Source organism: Brachycentrus maculatus, unplaced genomic scaffold (genome assembly GCF_059751285.1).
Source record: "Brachycentrus maculatus isolate JH-2025_06_01 unplaced genomic scaffold, ASM5975128v1 h1tg000407l, whole genome shotgun sequence".
NCBI lineage: Eukaryota > Metazoa > Arthropoda > Insecta > Trichoptera > Brachycentridae > Brachycentrus > Brachycentrus maculatus.
In genome coordinates, this window is record NW_028281156.1 from 265,258 (window position 1) to 286,690 (window position 21,433).

The following is a 21,433-nucleotide window of genomic DNA, read 5'->3' on the forward strand; positions in this document are numbered from 1 at the left end:
GGTTAATTACGACCACTGAAATGGTCAATTACGACCACTGAAATGGTCAATTACGACCACGGAAATGGTCAATTACAACCACTGAAATGGTCAATTACGACCACTGAAATGGTCAATTACGACCACTGAAATGGTCAATTACGACCACTACTCATCACATGGAAGATTTTTAGCCTGCATTCTAAATTTGACTGTGAAATATTTGTGAATAATATTTTCAATATACTGTACAACTGCGGGATTATCAAAGCGACTTGGATTAAAGAATTTCTCAATGTTATTACTGATGTACTCTTGTATTGCTGGTTTTTCTAGAAGTTGATCTTGCATTTCGACGGCCTGTTCGTCCGAGATGTGTTCCACCAAGTTGTCCTTTAGGAATTTGAGTGCGGACGGGTACTGCAACAATCTCTTCTGCAGATCCGCTGCATTCTGTTCCAAAATTTGCTCCGGATTTGAGGTGACTTCGCATGGAATCTGAAAACAAAATATTTATTATGTGGCTATAGAAATATTAAAAACAAAAAAAAAAATTGGCTACTTCAAAACGTTCTCAATCATGGTGAAAACATTTTGCTAAAAAAATTATTTTTTCATGTCAAATATCATTTTGTGTGACAAATGCTACATCCGTTTTATTAACAGTTTTAAATTATTAAATAAAACGGATGCATTTTTTGCTATGTTATTAGATTAAAACCAATATTTTTAGCTTTTCCACTTTATTTTTATTTGACCAGCGACCGGGTTTCGTCGTTACCGACATCATCAGACTGGCATTTTTTGCATTTCAAAAAACATTCCTTGGGAATCAAACCAGCAATCTCCAGCATGGTGGTCAAATGCGCTAACCACAACAGACTCTAGTCTGCATAAAGTACACACCAGTATTATGAGTATAATGGATTTTTACCTCTTCAACGTGATCTTCAGCTTCAATGAGTTCAGTTTCAATCTCGGTGATGTTTTCTTCCGGTAGACTGATTTTTGGTTTCTTACATGTAACACCCGGACTTTCCATTTTTCTTTTAGTTCCTCTTTCCACATTTTCAGGGACCACACATTCATTTTCATCAACCAGAATACACTCCGGTGAAGGCGGAAATTCTACTATCCCTGTATCGCAAACCGAGTCTTCGCACATATCGGCCGTTGTATCAAAACTTTCTTCCATCATTAGTCTCACCGTTGACGAGTCATTTGCGAGATCTTCTCCACTCGTGACTGACCCCACATTTTTGGAAGACTCATCATCGTGGAATTCCAAAACAGGATTGGCCGCAGTTTCTTCAACCTTCTCTTTGACAACTTTTTCATTGGACGTTTCTTTCAACATTTTGGTTTCAAAAGCGGCGAGAACTTTCTTCACCGTTTTCAACTTGGGGAATTTTATCGGCAATCGGTTGACTTTCAACTCTGTCAATTTGGCTAAATCTCCGACTGTGGTGATCTCAGATTTGATGTCGTCCAAGAATGTGTCTTTCCACATGGGCGATGAGAGTTGGGACGCCAACTCGCGTATCGGGAAGCTACACTCGCACAGAGAAGGGTACACGGGCAGCGTATCATCCAGCAAATGGAAATCGGTGACATCCATGATCTGTTGCGAGTCGGCAACTAAGGAACACAGATCGGAGAGATTGGAACTTTTGGATGCGGCACCGTCCGATATCAATGTGACCAAATTTCCTTCCGTTTCCATTTTCTTTACTAGGCACTTGACCACTCTTGGCGATTTCATAAAGCTGAGTTCATCCTTGTAATTGCGGACCTTGGACTGAGGAGATTTCACACCCGATGGATGTTCTATGTACCTTTGAACTTTGATAGAAGTCGAAACTGGAGGATCGTGAAAACTGACTCTCTTTTTCTGAAAATAAATAAATATATCAACATGTTTTCAATCTCTAATTCTTTCGAATGTTAAATTTCTAACTCTCATCTGCATCCAGTAATGCATACGGCACTGCATTGCATTTATGCAAGGTTAAAACGTTTATTCAGTGAAATATTTTAACAGTCCAGATTTCAAACATTCAAAAAAAAAAGTAATGGTGGCAATGCAATACTTACTTTGCTGGAAGGAGAGAGAGTATGATCTTCGAGATTTTTCTTTAAAATTGGTCCAGCTGGCGAGGCATATGGCGACGGAAGAACTTTACTGAATTCTAATATTTCCGAATCTTCCGGTTTCTTGTTCCGACTTTCCGAACCGTTCCCGTATGTATTGTGCAAGTTTTTTCGCGCTATGGTTCTATTGGGCGACATGTTGTTTATATCGTGGCATCCCATGCTGTCCAAGCCAACTTTGCACAATCCTAACATTTGGGCGGCCCTTCCGTTGATCCTGCTCATCATCGGGCGATTTCTCTTTTGGTCTAACATGCTACTAGGGCTAGACACAGCGGGGGCGGGTCGGGGAGGTGACACATTACTGTCGGCGGTGGACGGTCTATCCGGAGAAATCTTTTCCCCGCTAAAGATATCAGGGGATAAAACTTTTCCCGCGGGCTTTACCGGAGAAATAGCTTCGATCACTTCATCGACAACTTTCCTAGGCGATACTCTTGTAGGTGACAAAACTTGATCTCCGTCATTGTGAATCCTGTCTGGCGATGATGTACCGGGTATCCCTATACACGCTTCATCTTCTATACACGTTGCATCTTCAGATAAAGAGACACTCTTGATTGGCGATATGTCAATTGTACTATTTAGTAACTCGGTGTTTCTGTCTTCCATGTCGTCTTTATGTGGAGAAGACAAAATTGTTCTGGCGAGTGGGTTCGTCGATTCTTCATCATCGGACAGTTCAATGACACAATGGTCTTTTTCAATAACATCATTTGTTTCAGTAGTGTTTTCTGTCGTTAAAAGATTATGAGCTTCCGTCTCATCATTGACATCATTGTTCAGAACTTCTCCATTTGATGATTCCTGGTCGAGTGATTCAGTACTAGCTTCTGCTACTTCCTGCGTTGTTAAACCTGCCAATGATTCATCATTCTCGTTTAATTCATCATTATTAACGGGCAATGTATCCATTTCTGCTATTTGTTCCGAGGATAAAGTGGTTATTTCTTCAGACTCCTTGGTGGGTGAGGGCGCAGCCAGGGTTGTATTTTTATCTAGACAACTTTGGTTAGATTGACCATTGATAATTATGGAGCTTTTGGCAGTTGCTGAAATGGAATATTCAATATTTGAAGCGGGAACATCCAGAATTGTCGTATCTTCCGGATTGTTGGTTTCCATTGGACACAATGTAGGTACAGATGATGTTGCATTTTCAGGATTACTTTTGGGTGTTTCGGCAGAAGTTACGGGGACATCCTTCACTGAGATTTCTTCATCCGATAAAAGTGTCACTTCTTCGGAGTCTTTGATTTGAATAGGCTGCGAATTAATAACAACGGGAAGCGGTGTAGCCTTCTTTGTTGAAATTTTCAATCTGGCAAATGATACTCTTCTAGGCGTCTTGACTAAAGATGTACTCGAGTCCTGCGAGCTCTCTATAACATCCTCAGATTCTGGCAATGTCGGCCCAATCTCATTATCAGAAATAATAATTAGCGATTGATTTTCGGTTGATGTATTCTTACCGTTATCCGTGATAGAATCATTCAATGTAATAACTCCAGACTCTTGTCTGTTCACATTAGCCGATGTTTGAGCCGGAGCAGCATTTTCATCCGAAGAATTTGGAGTTTGAGGTTTATCCGCAACTTTCTCATTATTATCACAGGAGGGTGGATCGGCAGATTTTTTCGTTGTAGAAATTCTCATTCTTTTATTTCCATTTTTTTTAGTACTCTCGGGACCGACACTTCTTCGTCTGCTTTTATTGGGCGAACCGCTGAAAATGTCCTTGGCAGGATGTCCCTCCACGGTATCGATTTCTAATTCTTTCATGAGTCTGGATTTCTTCTTTTTTATTTTAGTAGGGGTGATTTCAGTTTTTGTAATATTGGGTTGGGAAGTGTTAGTATCCGTTGACGGATTATCATCTGGGAGAACTATAACGGGGTCAGGAATAGGGGAAGGAGCAATTACTGTCACTCTTTCATCAATGACCGATGTTGAAGCTCTTCGCTTAGCTATGAACTGACTATCGTCAGGATCAAACTTGTTGGGTTTTCGCCTCATCCTGAGTGGGCGCTCCGATTCGGGAAGAATAGGAGCACGAGGATTTGGCGGGGGACTAGAATACCCGTTAGAAGACATTTCTTGTAACTTTTTCAAATTCTTTTCTAATTTGGATTGGATAGAAGCTTTCTTGCTCAGTTTATCGATTTGATTCGGACTATCCGCAAGTTTTAAATCAACGTTTTCTATATTTCCATTTGCGATTTCGGAGCAAACATTCTTCGGTGTCGATGATTTTTCCTTCAAATTCACTTTGGAAGGATCAAGAGGAACGGGATTGGGTATATTTCTTAAAACTTTTTTAGCTGCAGTTTCATCGACATTATTATTTGTCGCCGATACGGGAGCCCATTTCTCGGGGATCGTTTTAGCATCCTTTACGGCATCTTCTTGTTCGCGACTTCTAGAAGAGTCACTCACGGTTTCGGAAGTATAGCCGGCGGGCTTCCAAGGTTTTATACTATAATCGTCCTGAGACTGTGACAGATCTTCGTAAAGCGCCGGAATATTCTCGCGACGTCGCGTGAGCACTTCTTTCTGATGCTCCGTAAGCTTCTTGGGATCAAATTTCCAAGTTGGTTTAATAAGAACAAACACATCATCGGTAGTAGCTTTGTTGTTCTTGCCATTCTTGGATTCTTTCGGTGTGCCCTTATCATTATTAGTTGTATCTTTTTCTTTATTAGGCGTACTTTTTATTGAGGCATCGGGGAGTTTGGTGATGCCCCAAAACCCTCCCAAAATTTCTTGTATTTTTGAAGATGCGCTTTCATCAGTGGCCGAATGCTTCGTAGTTTCACATATCTTTAATAGTTGATTCAATACATCGAAACATTTGCTTTTGATGGCGGGAGTGTTATCTCGTTTCAAAATTTGGGTTATTATATCTAAAATCAATTTGTTCAACCGATTCTTGAACAGTGAAATAGTAAAATATGGCATGGTATCCAGTAACTTCTGTACATGCAAATCCAACTGGCACGCGTCCCATTTCTGAAAAAAGAAGATAGTATCAAAAAATATATCAAAAATTGACCACACTTATTATTTACAATTGTTAATAATTGTTTTTATTTTCTACCTGGTTGATCATAAACATGACAGACCCTAGCATCATTTCTGAAACCTTCGTGAGAGTTAGAACGTATGGAGGTGTGGCTCTACGGCTGTTATACGCAGATAGAACGGCTCCCAATCCGTCAGCAACTTCGCAGACAGCAATTACAGAAACATCCGTGACTTCCATCTTTTCAACGTGACATAGAAGGCTCTGGATTCCTTCCAAAGCTGGTGAAATATAAGTCACATGTCCAGCTAAAAAACAATATTCGATAGATATAGAAAAATCAAGCAAACAATATTAGTTTGTAATTCAAATTAATTAAATACAGCCTCATATTACTAAAGAAACATCAATAATTTATGGCCAGCTGACATTTGTAACTTCGTGTATTTCCCATTAAAAAATAAATCTGTAAGGATTAGAAAAAAATAATGACTTCACTCCAATTCACATTCCATTCAAAATCTAAATCCTTTTTTTCTTAACATATATCTTGGATCATTTAACATGTTGTAAAAAGACTGCATTATCTACCGATGAAGGGATTCCGACAATTCTTTTAACAACAAAAATATGAGTGAAAGATATTTTAAGCAAAATTATTGTCTCTCCGGCCTTACAGTGAAAACAGATGGAAAAACCATAGACACCAAGATTACAGAGAGGGACACGAAGTTGAGTCTTATAAATGCCAGCTTCAACCATAAACAGTTCAGTAGCCAATTATAATCACGGGCTGATTTCACATTCTTTTAAAGAGACACAAAGCAGTGTCAAAATAAAAGTGTTACATTTGTAACAAAAAACTTGAATTTCAAATTTTTATGAATTGTTATCATATTCCTATCATACGCTTGCAAACACAGGGTGGCGCAATGGGTATTGACGGTTTTTACAGTGTTATCATGGATATGCTAATCACACAACCAAATTCGAAAACAGATTTTTATTACACATGCAGTCAAACCACTTAATGCTTTTTAATGAGCAGTATTTGCGAACGGCGCATGTATCATAGTGCGTCAACCAGAACACTGCTCTTGGGATTTTGACTTATTTGCATTACATAAGATAAACAACTCAATAGAGCCTGTTAGTTACTACTTGATGCTTTTTATTGGAATTTATTCGAAATTGTACAATAAATAACAAAATTTTATATATTTATTGCGGGATATCCTAGATAGACCACATCTCCAACAACAGGTACTACGATTGATCAAAGAAAGGAAGCACCTACTTACGACTATCTCCAAAAGACGCGCCGAATGGATCGACCACGTGCTAACTCAAGAGGGTTTCCTGCACAAAATAATAGAGGGGACGATCGAGGGAATAAACGCCAGAGGACGCCCACGCCGCGAATACCTAAGCGACTTATACGAAGACATGGGCTGCTCGACGTATGAGGAGCTGAAGAGGACTTCCGAAAATAGGCGAGAATGGCGAAAGAGATGTCATCTGTTGCTATAGACCAATCCGCAGGATTTAGACCAGAGAGAGAGATTGTTTTTTGTGAAGAAAAAAAACTAGCGTTAAGTGGTTGATAATTTTTTTTCTTCTTCAAACAATTGTTCCAGCAAGAGGGAGCAACAAGCCATACTGTGCGAATTTGCATAACTGCTTTAAGAAATATGTTTCCTTAGTTTTCTTTTTTTGGATCATGGTCATATCATTAATATTTCTATAATAAGACTCGATTTCTATAATCATACTCATTGCGCCACCCTGTATAACACTTCCATTCTGACACTGTGCAAGTATTACATGTTTCACACTTACCAGGGTGATCTTCAAGTCGTTTCTTTATGATTGACGGTAAGATATACATAGACATGAGGCATCTGGAAGGGTGGTCCAAGTCTTTTGACAACCTCAACACCGTATCGAGGATGTTTTCGTCAAATAAATTGTTCAAATTTCTTTTTGAAGTGGAAACTTTCACACACAGAAATTCAAAGAGCTTTTTCCACGATGATGCAACATGTGAAATCTGCAAAGGATTAAAAATTTATTGAAAAATGGAGTAAATTAATAAATAATAAATAAATGAATATGGTCAATCTTTCTCTCGTTGTATTACGTACAATGTTTTCAAAAAAACAAAATTACTCTGATGATTTACAACATTTTAAGTGTGTCCTGATACTTGTTCACAAATCTGGATTATTCCCAATTACAGGAGTTTTTTTTGTATCATTTTTTGACATCTCATCAAAGATGAAGAAGAATATGAAAGTCTGGGCATATATGCTCTCATGATTATTTTAAGAGGTAAATTATTCTCAAAATAAAATAAATTATTAAAAATGAAGCCAAAGGCGATGACCACTACACTACAGAAATGGACAAATTTAAGCATACGTAAAAAAAACTCATCAGAGATTTTTTCATCACAACTTCTCACCACAATTATTACAGCTGGTAAAACTAAGTCCACAATCTCTTATACCATTATATTTTTCATTCTACTTGTATTTTTTTTTTTACCTTTTGGTTAGGTACATCCTGGTTGAGCAACCACAGGAGAACGGCGTTGCAAATGTCCTTATTAAAGGAATATTTCTCACTAGACATGTCCTCGGCCAGGCTACACCACACCGCGGGACCGTGACCCGCGCTGGACAATTTCGGAAGGACCCATCCGCAAAAATCAATGACCGACAGTTCCAATCCCGCAGTAGTCAAATTGGTAAATGAGTACCATTTTGAATCCATGGAGTCCCTGAAAATATAAATTTATACCAATGAAATCATTACACAATATGTACAAGTAAAAAGTAAAAACAGGAAACACATAAAAATTCTTCTTATTCAAACCCTCATCCGCACCCAACGGTGCATAGGGCGCTGCATCATATAAATGCAGTTTTTTCTTGACCGTCAACACTTGAAGGAAAGGTGATCAGTCCGCTTCAGGTACCAGTCCAGGGTAATATTGAATAATATTAAGAGTGAAAAAATCATTTACATTTATTTGACCCCCCCCTGGTAATCGAACCCAGGACCTCCAGTACGGTAGCTGATCGTGCTGATCATTATATTACGGAGGCGGAGTTAAAAATTTGAAACATGTGCTTTTCCTTATTTTCTTTTCCATTTTGGGCCAGGCTGAGCCACAGTGATGGGTGGTCGTGTCAGCTAGTATATAATAAAAAAAACACATGTACAACTGACCTATGATAAAGCGATGGTGATAACAGAAGCAATATGAGTGACTGTATAGGAGATAGTTCTGATTCATCTTTCTTGATTATTTCATTTAAGAATGTTCTTGAATATCCTTCGTTTGTATTTGCCACAATAGGTAATATTTGAGAAACCATTAGTTCCGCCAGTTCCGCATTTTCAGCCGATTCCTAAAAACATAGTAATTAATTAATCGATCAAAATAAAATAAACCACAAGATTTAAAATGTAGAAAGACATCAAACATATCGTAGTCGTACAGGAGAATGTGACCAACTACCAAAACGTAAAATATTCAGGAGGGTCATTTAAGTCACTTTTGCTTGGCAAGAAAATAAACACCAATGCAGTTAGTCATTTTCAACAAATCAATATACTATACTCCCAAGTTTAAAATCCTTTGGGATTTTTTTCATGGCAATATTAAGCTAATAAGATATCAAATAGTCAATGATCACTATTTTGCAAAAAATGCACTTGGTCACTTTCTTCTGTATGACTACGATATACCACGTTTGGTCCTTTAAAGCTTTGAGTATTTCGCAATAATGCTTTATAACCTGCTCCCATTAGCCATAAAATCATTAAATAATGGGACTATTTATAAAACAGCTATTAACACATCGTTTGCGGTAAACGTTTAAAAAGTCATTGACATACTTTTGGTAGAGAGTGGGAGACGCTTATAAGCATTCTATTTGCTTACTTTTGGTAAATCGCGAGAAATACCAAAAAACAAAGTACAGATCGGAATCCCCTAATTAGTACTATACTAATTAGGGTCGGGGTTGTTGAAAAAACTGCCCGACAACAATGTGTTAATAATTTTATAATGGAGGTGGGTAGATATTACATAGATCATATCAACGACCATGTCATCCATGATTGCATTATGTATTGATGACAAATAAGTATTGTGAAATATGCCCTCGGCTTGGGGAAACCAAAATTGAAATTATTTATATGATCAAGTAATAAAAAAATGTCTTACCGATGTCAAATTCTGAAGAGATGATAATACATTCCCAAACACCTTGGATAATGCATCAACTTTTGAAGAAACATTCACCAACGACACCCATATGCATCTCAAATACTGAATAAACGTATGTCGTTGCGATTCTTGCGCTTGCGATAAATGCTTACTAATCAAAATTGTAATTTGCTCCGCGACAATGATCCAACGTTCTGGAGATTCTTCAAAGACGGCATTGTTGAGAACGGACTTGTTTATCCTAGGAAAGCCATCGCTGATGCATCCTGGACATTGTGCCTCATGCCCGAAGAGCTCTACAATCGCCTGAATTGTGGATCTCTGCAAGTTTGAGAATACCAAGCCGGGTATAATATCCTCTTTCTTGATCTTCTTATTATCCATTATCTTGTCACAGCCGGTGCAAAAATGCAAAAAGGGATACAGATTCGACTCCTTACGGATGTCAATCAGGTCTCGGATGACTATTATAAAATTCCACCACAAGTCAAACTTGACAATGGCTATTTCTTCCGTCTTGGCATTGTTCACGACAAACGGCGCAGTCAGGAGCTTTATGGCTCTGTAATTGACGTTGTCGTTGGCGACGAACATGTCTACGATAATTTTCCAGCATGCGAAGGATTCCTTGCGGCTGGTTTCGTTTTTGAAAGTGTGCTCCAATACGGGCAGTAACCCGTTCAATAATGCGCCGTTCTTCTTTAGGTATTTTCCGATGAGCTTTATCATGCAGCAAAACTGCCTGGACCATAAAAGATCGGAGCTTTCAAAGAGACGTTGAATAAACACGGCATACCTAAGAAAAAACATAACGAGTTACGATATGTATTTTTATTTACCTGTACATTTTTCTATACTTTAAAATATAATTTTTATCATAATATAAATATTATTTCGTCACTGATGTTTGAACTTTCAATGAATTTGAAAATAAATAAAAATTGTCACGAGACAAAAATATGAAAGTGGATTTGCACAATTTAACTTCTTACCCTCTTCCACACCTAAAGATGCATAGGGCACTCCATCGAATTGACACAGTATTAACTGGATTATTAATCTCAAGGAGGCAAGGTGATCAGTCTTACACTCCACGGTAATATTAACAAAGAAAACATCCGTTATATTAACTTTAATCCTGCATGGAAATTGAACCGGTACCTCAAGCATAGTACCCAAATGAAGCCGACAAAGTGAAGAGAGATTGTTAAACTGTGCAGCATTATTTATTAAAACTATATTATTTACTACAGGACTATCACCAACAATATGACAAATTTTATAGTTAAAAAAGAACAGCCTTCAACCCTTAGCACCCATTTATTTTTTATTTTTTATTACTATTTTGTAAATTGATTTACAGAATAAATTTAAAAAAGGGCCTTAGATTAGTTATGTATTTGAACACTAGTGTCCGAAAGGCGTGCAAGATGGATCGGCCATGTAATACGTCAAGAAGGTCTCTTGCATGCCATAATGGAGGGTATGACCGAGGGGAAAAACTCTAGGGGACGCCCACGCCGAGAGTACCTGGAGGACCTGTTGGTGGATGTGCGCTGCTCATCATATGCAGATTTCAAAAGAGCCGCAGGACAGGGAATAATGGAAGAGAGGAATAGATGAAATTGCTGCAAACCAATCCCAGGAAGGAAACCAGAGAAGAAGTGTGCTAATTTTTCAATACATATAATTTTAGAAATTGCACCATATAAGTCGAGCTAGAATTAACATCGGAGTTGGCGTAATAAATACATACAATGTCGAGCCACACTCGACATAGGAGCACTAAGGGTTAATCCGGTATCTCGAGCCAATGAACTCTCAAAAATTCCAACTCACATTTCTTTATCCTTGATATTATTCCGAACGTGAAGCCACTTTGAGTTGTTTTCGTAGTCAATCTCGTTCAGCTCCGGCAGTATACTCTCTAGAGCCTCCAGAGCGACTTTCCGGTGCGCGTTTCCCGGCACAAACAGCATCGGTATGAGGTGGGAGAACCAAGTGTTGAGACCATCGGCCACAAACTCGGTTCTCTTGTTCGGCGGTATCACTTTCCACCAAACCAGGAGCAACTCCAGTATCTGAAGATAGAAACAAACAGACTAATTAACACATTGTTTGCGGGAAATGTTTAAAAGCGCCTTATACATACTGTTGGTAGAGAGCGGGAGATTCTTATAATTGTTCTAACTAACTAACTAACTAACCATCACGCCGCTTCTCCGCAGGAGTAGGCAGAGAGAGTTGAACGCCACACCACTCTGTCTTTGCAAACATTCTTTGCCTCTTCTACATTCATGCATCTCCTCATTCATACCCGACGATTATTACTACACTGACTCCTGACCCGGCCGCTTTCAAGTATTTGACATACCTGATTGTGCCAAGTTTTCCTCGGTCTTGTATAATTGTTCTATTTGCTTATTTTTGGTAGATTACGAAAGATGCCAAAAGACATTGTACAGATCGGAATTAGATTTGCCGTTACTTGTGATTAGTATACGACCCTAATTAGTACACTAGTTAGGGTCAGGGTTGATGAAAAAACCGATAGACAACAATGTGTTGTGACAACAACATTTTGACATCTCAACATAGACGAAGAATATGAAAGTATAAGTATTTACACACTATTTGAATTTCAGGTCACAAGCCCTGTGAGTACCCAGACTTCCATATTCTTCGTCATCTATGTTAGGATATCACTACAAATAGCTTCCAAGTGGAGACAAACTTAGAATTTTTTAACAAAGAAGACCAAGGGTGGCCAACCTGTGGCCCGCGCGCCGCATGCGGCACTCTTATGTGCGGCTCGCAGTCATGTATGACGAATATTTTCTTTTCAATATCAGGTTCTTCAGAATATATTAAAATCATATTTAAGTTTTAACCCTGATTGTACTTTCTGATTACCCCTGCATTAAAATTATTTATAATATTTAATAATTGGATAAAAAATCAATAAGTATTTAATTTCGGTTGTAATATATTTTTTAATCATTAATGTCTGTATGCAGCCCTCAGGAAAATTTTAGGGCATCGATGCGGCCCGGGGTGCAATTTCGGTTGGCTAGACCTGATTTAGACACTCAAAATATTATTAATGAATGACATCTCCCTGGCTTATATGTGCCAAAATGTTGTATGATAGATGTCTGAATGATTTGGCTTCAACTTTCATAAGTCTAGTCGTACATTCCTCGTAGTCACATAGATTCTCGACTGTTGAATTTGCCAGTTTGTAATGGACTATCTTTAGTGGACGATGACATTGTCCCCGTTGCGGGTAGTAAGTGGATTGAAAAAGCCCAAATGAGGGAAGTCTGGAAAAAATTAAAAGGGTCCTACGTCCAGCAGTGGAGTGACGGCTGTCAAAGAAGATTGGAATTGGACCTTACCGATTTTTTGATCAACAGATCGATGTTGGAATTCCCCAGGTACTGTATCATGAGGGTGCAGATCCTCTGAGGGTGCTCGGACACCACCTTCATCAGGCACGACTCCGGATAGCTCATCAGGACCTCCAGGCAGGTCTTCTGGACGCCCTGCACTTGGTGGAGCGGAGCTGTCATGGCCAGGAGGTCAAATATTGTGCTAGCAATACCTGTCAACTGTGGAAAATCTGGATATGTTCCATCCTGCAAAAAAAAAAAACAAATTAAATATGAAACATACAATATTGTGATAGTTACTTTTCGGTCACCCATTTGGGATAGTATTTGTTACTTTTTTCTGTTAATATTTTTCTCCAGCTTAAGTTATAGATACCAAATTGTGTAATATATTAGGGGATAGAAATACGCAATATGCATCCAAATTTGTGCACTGATTGGCTTGATTAGCCTTAAATTATTGGAAAAAACGAATTGATTTACAAATCTTTAAAATAATTTATTTAATATTATCACCCGGGTCTAGTGTAGGAATGTAGGAATGTGTATTTGATTACGCATTTTTATCGATTGTTGCGCGGTATGATCGATAATCCTGAAATTATCCGGAGCATTGGTCTGTATGTTCCCGATAGTTACCTAAGACAGCGTAGGCATAGATTGTTTCACATTCCTATACACAGGACCAACCTGCCGATGGTTATGCCTGAAGGAAGAGCTACCGCTATGTTGAACAATATCACATTGGATATTGATCTGTTCCATGTGTCCGAAGGAGTTTTCCGAAGCGAGATTCTTCTACACATTTAACAAGAGTCTTCTTGCGTAATTTTTAATTTGTTTTTTTTAATGTATACGCCTTAAATGTTTGTTTGTAATGTATATATTAATTATTGAATAAATTGAATTGAATTGAAATTGAATTGAATAGTACCTACCCTATCTTACCGGCATAAAAATATATATAATATTGAATGAATTTATATACGAACAATCCAAGACATTTAGCAAATTATGATACATAATGTCAATGATATGCAAAAACTATCAACTATGAATCACAGTACCATCCAGCAATAATACAACAGCATCTTAAAAGCATTAATCAAATGTATCTCAGTAAATACCACTATTTCTTAAAATCCACTGTGACACGTGTTTCGATGCATTCCGCATCATTTTCAAACACCATATGTGAAGCTAATTTCAAATTTTAGAGTTGATTCCTTGGGACGTTGATGATTTTAAGAAATAGTGGTACATATTTACTAAGTAAAACATTAATTAAAAATGGATAGATTTTACCACAAAATGACTGCGGAATCAATTGAAGAGATAAATGTATCTCCTTTATTTCACACATCGCTCACTCCTTTCAAGAACGTCATAAATCAAAAAACTTGATTTTACAGGAGAACGTTTTTAAAGTTTAAAAATAAAATACAATGTATTAAAAATAAATATCAAGCCACTTATTGAACTTTTTACTGTGCAACAGATATTTTTAGTTAAAACCTGAAGGTTTTTTTTCCATTTGAAAAATATTTAGTATATTTAAAAAAATAATTAAACAATACCTTTCCTTCAAAATGCAAAAAATACACTCTCTACCCTGTAGTGGGTAAATATCAAGTTAAAACTATGCCGCTTTTGCTGGGATATAGTACATTTTCTGGGCATTCCGAAAACATGCACAACTGAAAATTGCCGATTTTTGATTTATGACGTTCTTGAAAGGAGTGAGCGACATATTCAAATGTTGACTTATTAAACCAGTAAAAAAAATTGCAATCGCGTTAGTAAGATAAAGCAACAATAAAGGCGCTGCTTTTAGCAAGAAAAAAGTGGCAAATTTTGTTCTCTTCTGTTGTTACAGCTATTAACAAAATATAACATACTTTTTCATACAATCCACATTATCGCCGTATATTTAGCGAACAAAAAAACATGAAACACCGTGATAGTGAGGGAGTGAATATTTAACAAATTTCCTCAGTACCTTGTAAGAAGGTAGCATTTGTTTAAAATATATTGGATATACCAAGAATGGATGAGCCAAATTGACAAGTGTATTAAAATTGAAAATAAAATCATTGTTTTTCCTGTTAAAAAAACTCTGCATGCTAACTAACTAACTAACCATCACGCCGCCTCCCCGCAGGGGCAGGCAACGAGAATAGAATGCCACACCACTCTGTCTTTGCAAACATTCTTCGCCTCTTCCACGTTCATGCATCTCCTCATACATACCCGCCGATTGTTACGACTCCTAACCTGACCACTTTCAAGTATTTGGCATACCTGATCGTGCCATGTTTTTCTCAGTCTTCCTCTGCTCTTTTTTCCACTTACATTCGCCTCATAAATTTGTTTTACCGTTCTTTCCTCACTCATTCGTTCTACATGTCCATACCATCTCAACACACCTTTCTTAATTTTATCGATAATGCTTATCTCAGCTTTGCATTCCTTCTTTATTTCACTATTCGCACATCTATCATACATCGTTTTGTCGCACATTCTTCTGAGAGATCGCATTTCGACTGCATTCAGTTTACTTTCATCCTTCTTTTGCCAACTTCATGTTTCACTTCCATACATTAGAGTTGGAACCATTTCAGTGCACCATTCACTTTGTTCCCAGCATGCAACTAATATAAATATAAAACATTCAAAACATGGTATATGAATATTGTAGATAAATATTTAATCCTAAGCAACGTATTTATTCCTTAAATTTAACATTATCAACTCACTTTTATGATAGAAGCTTCTTTAACCACACCTAGTTTATTTTATTTTATATTAAGCGTAAGATTTACTATAGATAGAGTTACTTTGCTTGGTAAAACAATTGTTAGTCCAAATCAAGGAGAGAAATCCATTAAAAAAATGTAATTAGTTTTAATAAATAAGAAAAAAGTTGATGTAATGTTAACCAATAAATATTTAAAAAAAAAACAATTTTAGGGAAAAAGCGAAAGAACTCCAAATTTCATCACCATAGTCTTGAAACATTTAGGAAAAAAAACATGAAATCACCATGTTTTTATAAAACAAATGCACGTACGTCATACAGAGGTAATATTTTTATGACATGTTTGTACTAGTACCAAATGAAAACAACGAACAAAACACACCTTTACTTTCTTTAAAACGTTTTTAACTGTCGCCAACATGGAAGAGGAATTCTGAATATCCAACAGCATGTCCTTCTTAAATAAATTAAGGATAATTTCCACTTTTTCCACAGGAATGCAGCTGCTTTCAGACGACTGAAGGACATGGCGATAAGTTTTAATTTTCAAGTGCTGTTTCGAAGGATCTTGGAGAATTTCAATGTAACTATCCATATTTAAGATGTTCATTGTTGAAATCACAGATTTAAATCAACACTACAATAGAAAATTTCACAAAATCGAAAACAATCGCACATCATGCCGCAGCCGGACAATAAAAAAAATGACACTCGCCGACTCGACGATTCTGGCGCGAAAATGTGTTGCGCACTCAAAGACTCGAACAATAGACAAACTAAAAGGTTGCCAGCTGCTTTTACTGCAACTAATAAACAATACATATGTACGTATTACATAGCGGGGAGGGTTGTATAAAAATATGTTTTTTTAGTTCTCCATCGAAATATTGCATTATCGAAGGTTATCAACAACTTTTTGAAAAAATTATGAAACATTCAACTAAAAGTATAAAAATATTATTATCACGTGCATTTAAAAAGGAATTACATTTTTCGAGTTATTGAACAAAATAAAAAAATAAAATTTGATGATCATAATTATCTTAATATCAACAACAACAAAAAATACATCCTCAATAATCAACATCACATTTATTTAATTAAGTGATGAGCACATCGCTCTAATTATTTATTTTTATGTTTTGATATCTAATAAAAATCATAACTCTATATAAATATTTTCAAAAGTCGTAATCATTTATTATATTGCCCCACGCACCATTGCGTGCAGGTAAGGGTCAGAAAAAGAAAAATATCTATTTGGTTTATAATCTAATGGTTAGTTAATAATGTTTTTATTTTATAATATAATAATATAATTATTTTGTACTTAAAAGTATGTACAGCATAAAACCAGAAACGAATACATCCATCAATCGTGCCATGCCCTTATGGTCAACTAGATAGACTAAAAATTGATATATTTCATGATAGCTTTACTTTATTCAAAGGGAAATATAAAACCGATAATAGTCCATTTTTTAACGAGTTCAAAATTGTAATTTACATGATAACTGAAACATAACTGAATGATAATTGAAATTGTAGCTATGATGTTATTTACATTTATTTCAATTTCATAATTAACGTTGTAATAACTATTTTAATGCTTAGCTAATAAATAAATCATAAACCAGGTTCAATGCCAGGCGAGATCGCCTCCAATAATGTTACTATTTGATACTGTAGTATTTAATATGTTACTTTGGACTGGCACCAGAAGCGTATGACTAATCACCTAGTTTTCATATTTTTTTGGGGAGACAAATTACAATCAACCCAGTAATGCACCTTCTTAGAATATTTGGGTATCTCACCGATAGATGGCAATCTACCATTGCTCTGCATTTTTGTATGAAACCGGAAAAGTTTCACATATAAATTTATTTTAATGATTACGATTTGTGATTGTACTATTCGCCCGAAAGTGAAAATTCTAATTTGATCTTTATATTATGTATACATTATTTATAAATCTACTATTGGGTACAGGGGGTAAGGATTGATCTTAACTCTTTTTTATATGGATTTTCATTACAAGGTCAAATGTTAACGGGATTTCTGAATAAGGATATAAGTAAAAATTAACCCGTATGCGTGAATAATTTATTGATTTTTTTGACAGCGTAAGAAAAAGAAGCGAGGGCCCGCGATCACGGGCAATATTTCGATGCAGTGTCCATTGCACCACTGAGTGAGAATACAGGAAGAGACAGAATTTGTAGCTTGCAAAAAATGTTCTGTAGTGTTGAAATATCTCATTTATTACGAAACTTAATTGAACGTTTTTCGGCTAATAATCTTAGATTAACAATAATTATTGTGCACTATTATTGCATAACACGTATAAACATCAAATTTAACGGATACCATTTGCATTCAAACGCGTTTTATAATGACGGATTAATTAAACTTCTTTAATTTTCTCCCGCCTTTTCTACATTCTGCGAGCGCGATGGCGCGCATTGCTTCAGATTTCGCAGCCAGTGGCATTCGGAGATTAGTTCGAGCAGTACCTACTTTCCGCCAGCGTGCGCACTCAGCGCTTGAAAAATCGCGCGAAACGAAAGTTAACGTGCCGGCTAGAAAAATAATACTTGAAATATCATATACCCTTGCATATGAAAGGAGTATAAAAATATTATGTAATTTGATTTCTCTGCTATCAGTGGCGATTCCGACTGTTAATTATTATCGAAATAATAATAATTAATTACTTGTATTTACCGTGTTTTTTTACAATTGAAAATACTGATTAGATGTGAATTAAACATAAAACAATCTTCAAAATGCCGGGAAACGCGACGAATTATTGGAGTTCCATGGATTTTGGTAGTGAGGAAGAGGAATCGTCTCCTTCTAAAGCTCCTTCTACACGCGTGTACGTAGATCCTTGGGATTTGGAAAATTACGCTTTCATGAGAAGGCACTTAGGAGACACTCCAGATCCCAGCGATCCACCGAGTCCCGAAGGAGAACCTACTTCATCCAGCTTCTACTATATCGCGTCCGAACAGGAGTACAGACAAGACGCGAGAAGAAACTCAACCCAGAGGAACCTTCTTCACGTGGACTCGCCGGCAGCTTTCGCCAGCATTGACGAAGTCGACTTCCACAATGACAACTTCGAGATGCCTTCTGACCAAGGGATCTACTATCATCAGCCTTACGAAGATTACCATCGCGAGAGGAAGTTGCTGGTACCGAGGCCGACGTTTACTTCAGGTATGCCGCAGTATACTATTTTTATTATGATTTAGATAATAGGACGGATATTTTGTAATTTTCTATTGTTACTCACGCTTACATGTCTGTTTTATAATTATACGCCATAAAGAAACACCTCGTGTACATATGATATTAAATATTCATCTGCAGATCGCAATGTGTATCTATTATATATTTTACAAGTACATATTCGTAGTATTGTTATTATACATACATATGTAAATCCTAGATAGTTACATATGTCGACTAATAAGTGTTAATTTGACGTAACTTAATAATTAGTAGTACGTTATTTGGACCGTGAAATTCTACATAGATCATGTTTTCCGATATTTAATTAAGTTAAAATGAAAGGGATGCGCGATAAATCTCGGAATTAATATTCGTAACTAAGAAACTAATGTTTGATGCTTTTCTATATCAATAATTTTCTATCTTATAGATGCAGAATTACCCTATATCGCATGTCAATATATTTATTTTTTGCAGAAAGTTCTTAACATAAATAAATACAAATTCTATCATTCCGAATCTAAATATTGTAAAAAGAAAATACTAGTAAATGATTTAGAGAACTCACTTCCAAAATTTTCATTGTATTCCCTATTAAATGTCCTTATGTGCAATTTGGATAGATATCGCTCACTCCTTTCAACAACGTCATATATAAAAAATCAACAGTTTTCAGTTGTGCATGTTTTCGGAATGCCCAGAAAATGTACTATATCCCAGCAAAAGCAGCATGTTTTTAACTTAATATTTATCCGCTATAGGGCAGAAAGTGTTGTTTTTGTATTTTGAAGAAAAGGTATTGTTTAATTATTTTTTGAATACACTAAATATTTTTCAAATTTAGAAAAAAACATTCAGGTTTTACCTAAAAATATCTGTTGTACGGTAAAAAGTTCAATAAGTGGCTTGATATTTATTTTTAATACATTTTTTAATATTAAATTTTAAAAACGACCTCCTGAAAAATCAAGTTTTTTGATATATGACGTTGTTAAAAGGAGTGAGCAATAAGCATTCATGATAAAATACTTAAGTACCTACGCTTATTTTTTTTTGTATTGATGTTGAATGGAGAAAAATGAATAAAAATCAACAGTAGTTATAATGTAATATTTTATTTACCCTAGTACTATATATTGTACTATCTTACTATTGTTATAAAATTGATACTTATGTTATTTATGAAGCAAAAAAAAGATGTGAACTGTTTAAAAAACCCAGAATAAGAAACTATCAAGCAGATAAATGAAAAAATAGTACATTAAATATTACTTTTGAACTCGACATTAATAATTTTAAAAAGGGTTTGAAGTATATTTATTTATTATATTATTATATACATAAATATAGTATCTAAAAGTAGTACTTAACATAATTTAAAAAAAATATTATGTAATAAGTACTATATATTCTAATCATTTATGATTTTTTTTTTATTCTGATGTGATTCCATTATGCAAGGCGTCAAGAAAACTAAATTTTCATACAAGAAATCGCAACAACTTATTCTAGTTTCTCCGTTACATGAGTTTTTTCGTTATTTTTTTCTCTTAAGTCAATTTATTTGAATAAACCTGTTCATTGCGTGAATAAAATAAGCGAAAGTATTTTTTAAATTGATTTCGGAAATAAATAAAAAAAGTTGATCATGTAATAAATTGCTCCTTGTCACCGGTTATCCCATAACACAGATGTTTCACTTTTACTTGTTCGTGCTCCAGGCTATTATTTTCATTTAGTTAACACTCTTCCATATTCAGACTTCCATATTCTTCTTCGTCTATGTTGAGATGTCAGAAATGTTAAAATAACTCCTAAGCGGAGAAACCCTGGTCTTTGGACACACTTAAAATGTTGATAGTAAAAAACTTATCAAATTATAAACTGCATAAAATTGAAAATCATATTTTCAGGTGTTTCCCAGTATGTAAAGTAACCCGGTTAGGATCCTTGCCTGCTTCCAAATAAAAGGGTCTCTGCTTTCTCAATCCAACCATATATGGCTCTAGTGAATTCGCACGTACATCGTCATGAGAATAATGATATATCTAGGAGTTCCACAAATTTGAGTAGGTGTGGTTGTCAATCAATGGTGAATGTTGCACGTTTATAAAGTTGTCACTTAACTAGCCTATGACAGGTCATAAGCCCTGTAAAAATACCCAGACTTCCATATTCTTCTTCATCTATATTGAGATGATAAAAATTTATCACGGTAAATCGATGAATTCCTGTCGAAGTTAATAGAAACAATCTCTCCCATTTCTATCCACCCTGATTTTCCAGCAGAAATTTTAAAACTGGGCAAGTTCCAGATGAATGTAGATTCGACTCCGGTCATTCACTGTTCCATTGCTAACAAGAACTAAACTGTCAACAGTTGTTATGGGCATTAGAAAGCCTGACAGCTTCACGAGATGAAGTTGCAATAGGAATACTGGCGACTGGACTGGCCAAACAGCGAAACTGCATCGGCAAAGGAATTAACTAAACAATTCTTCGCAGATCACACTTGAATCACACTTGATCAAACAGAACCGGATTTAAAATAATAAAATGACATTATATTACAGATATTTTTTATTGCGAATGAAATTTACTTCCTGTCTTATAATATTTTAATACACTTTCTTTCTCGTTTTTTATGCATC

The 21,433-nt window shown here is 35.9% G+C and overlaps 2 protein-coding genes across 2 annotated transcripts in view; one reads left to right on the forward strand and one right to left on the reverse strand.

Moving 5' to 3' along the window:
• Nucleotides 1–16,255, reverse strand: Rif1 (Rap1 interacting factor 1). The gene is made up of 11 exons (XM_088270984.1): nt 15,925–16,255; nt 12,791–13,030; nt 11,232–11,473; nt 9,390–10,188; nt 8,387–8,568; nt 7,700–7,934; nt 6,992–7,202; nt 5,228–5,460; nt 2,074–5,139; nt 914–1,870; nt 1–477 (listed from the first exon to the last, which is right to left on the reverse strand). Exons 1-11 carry the CDS (start codon nt 16,150–16,152, stop codon nt 148–150), a joined length of 6,723 nt encoding a protein of 2,240 aa, XP_088127110.1. The 5' UTR covers nt 16,153–16,255; the 3' UTR covers nt 1–147.
• Nucleotides 16,256–18,027: 1,772 nt separating this feature from the next.
• The window catches only part of LOC148302817 (uncharacterized), a 39,470-nt gene continuing 36,064 nt past the window's right edge, over nt 18,028–21,433 (forward strand). The window contains exon 1 of the mRNA XM_088270985.1: nt 18,028–18,767. Coding sequence (XP_088127111.1) covers nt 18,332–18,767 — 436 coding nt within the window. The 5' untranslated portion in view covers nt 18,028–18,331. The remainder of the gene's footprint in view (nt 18,768–21,433) is intronic.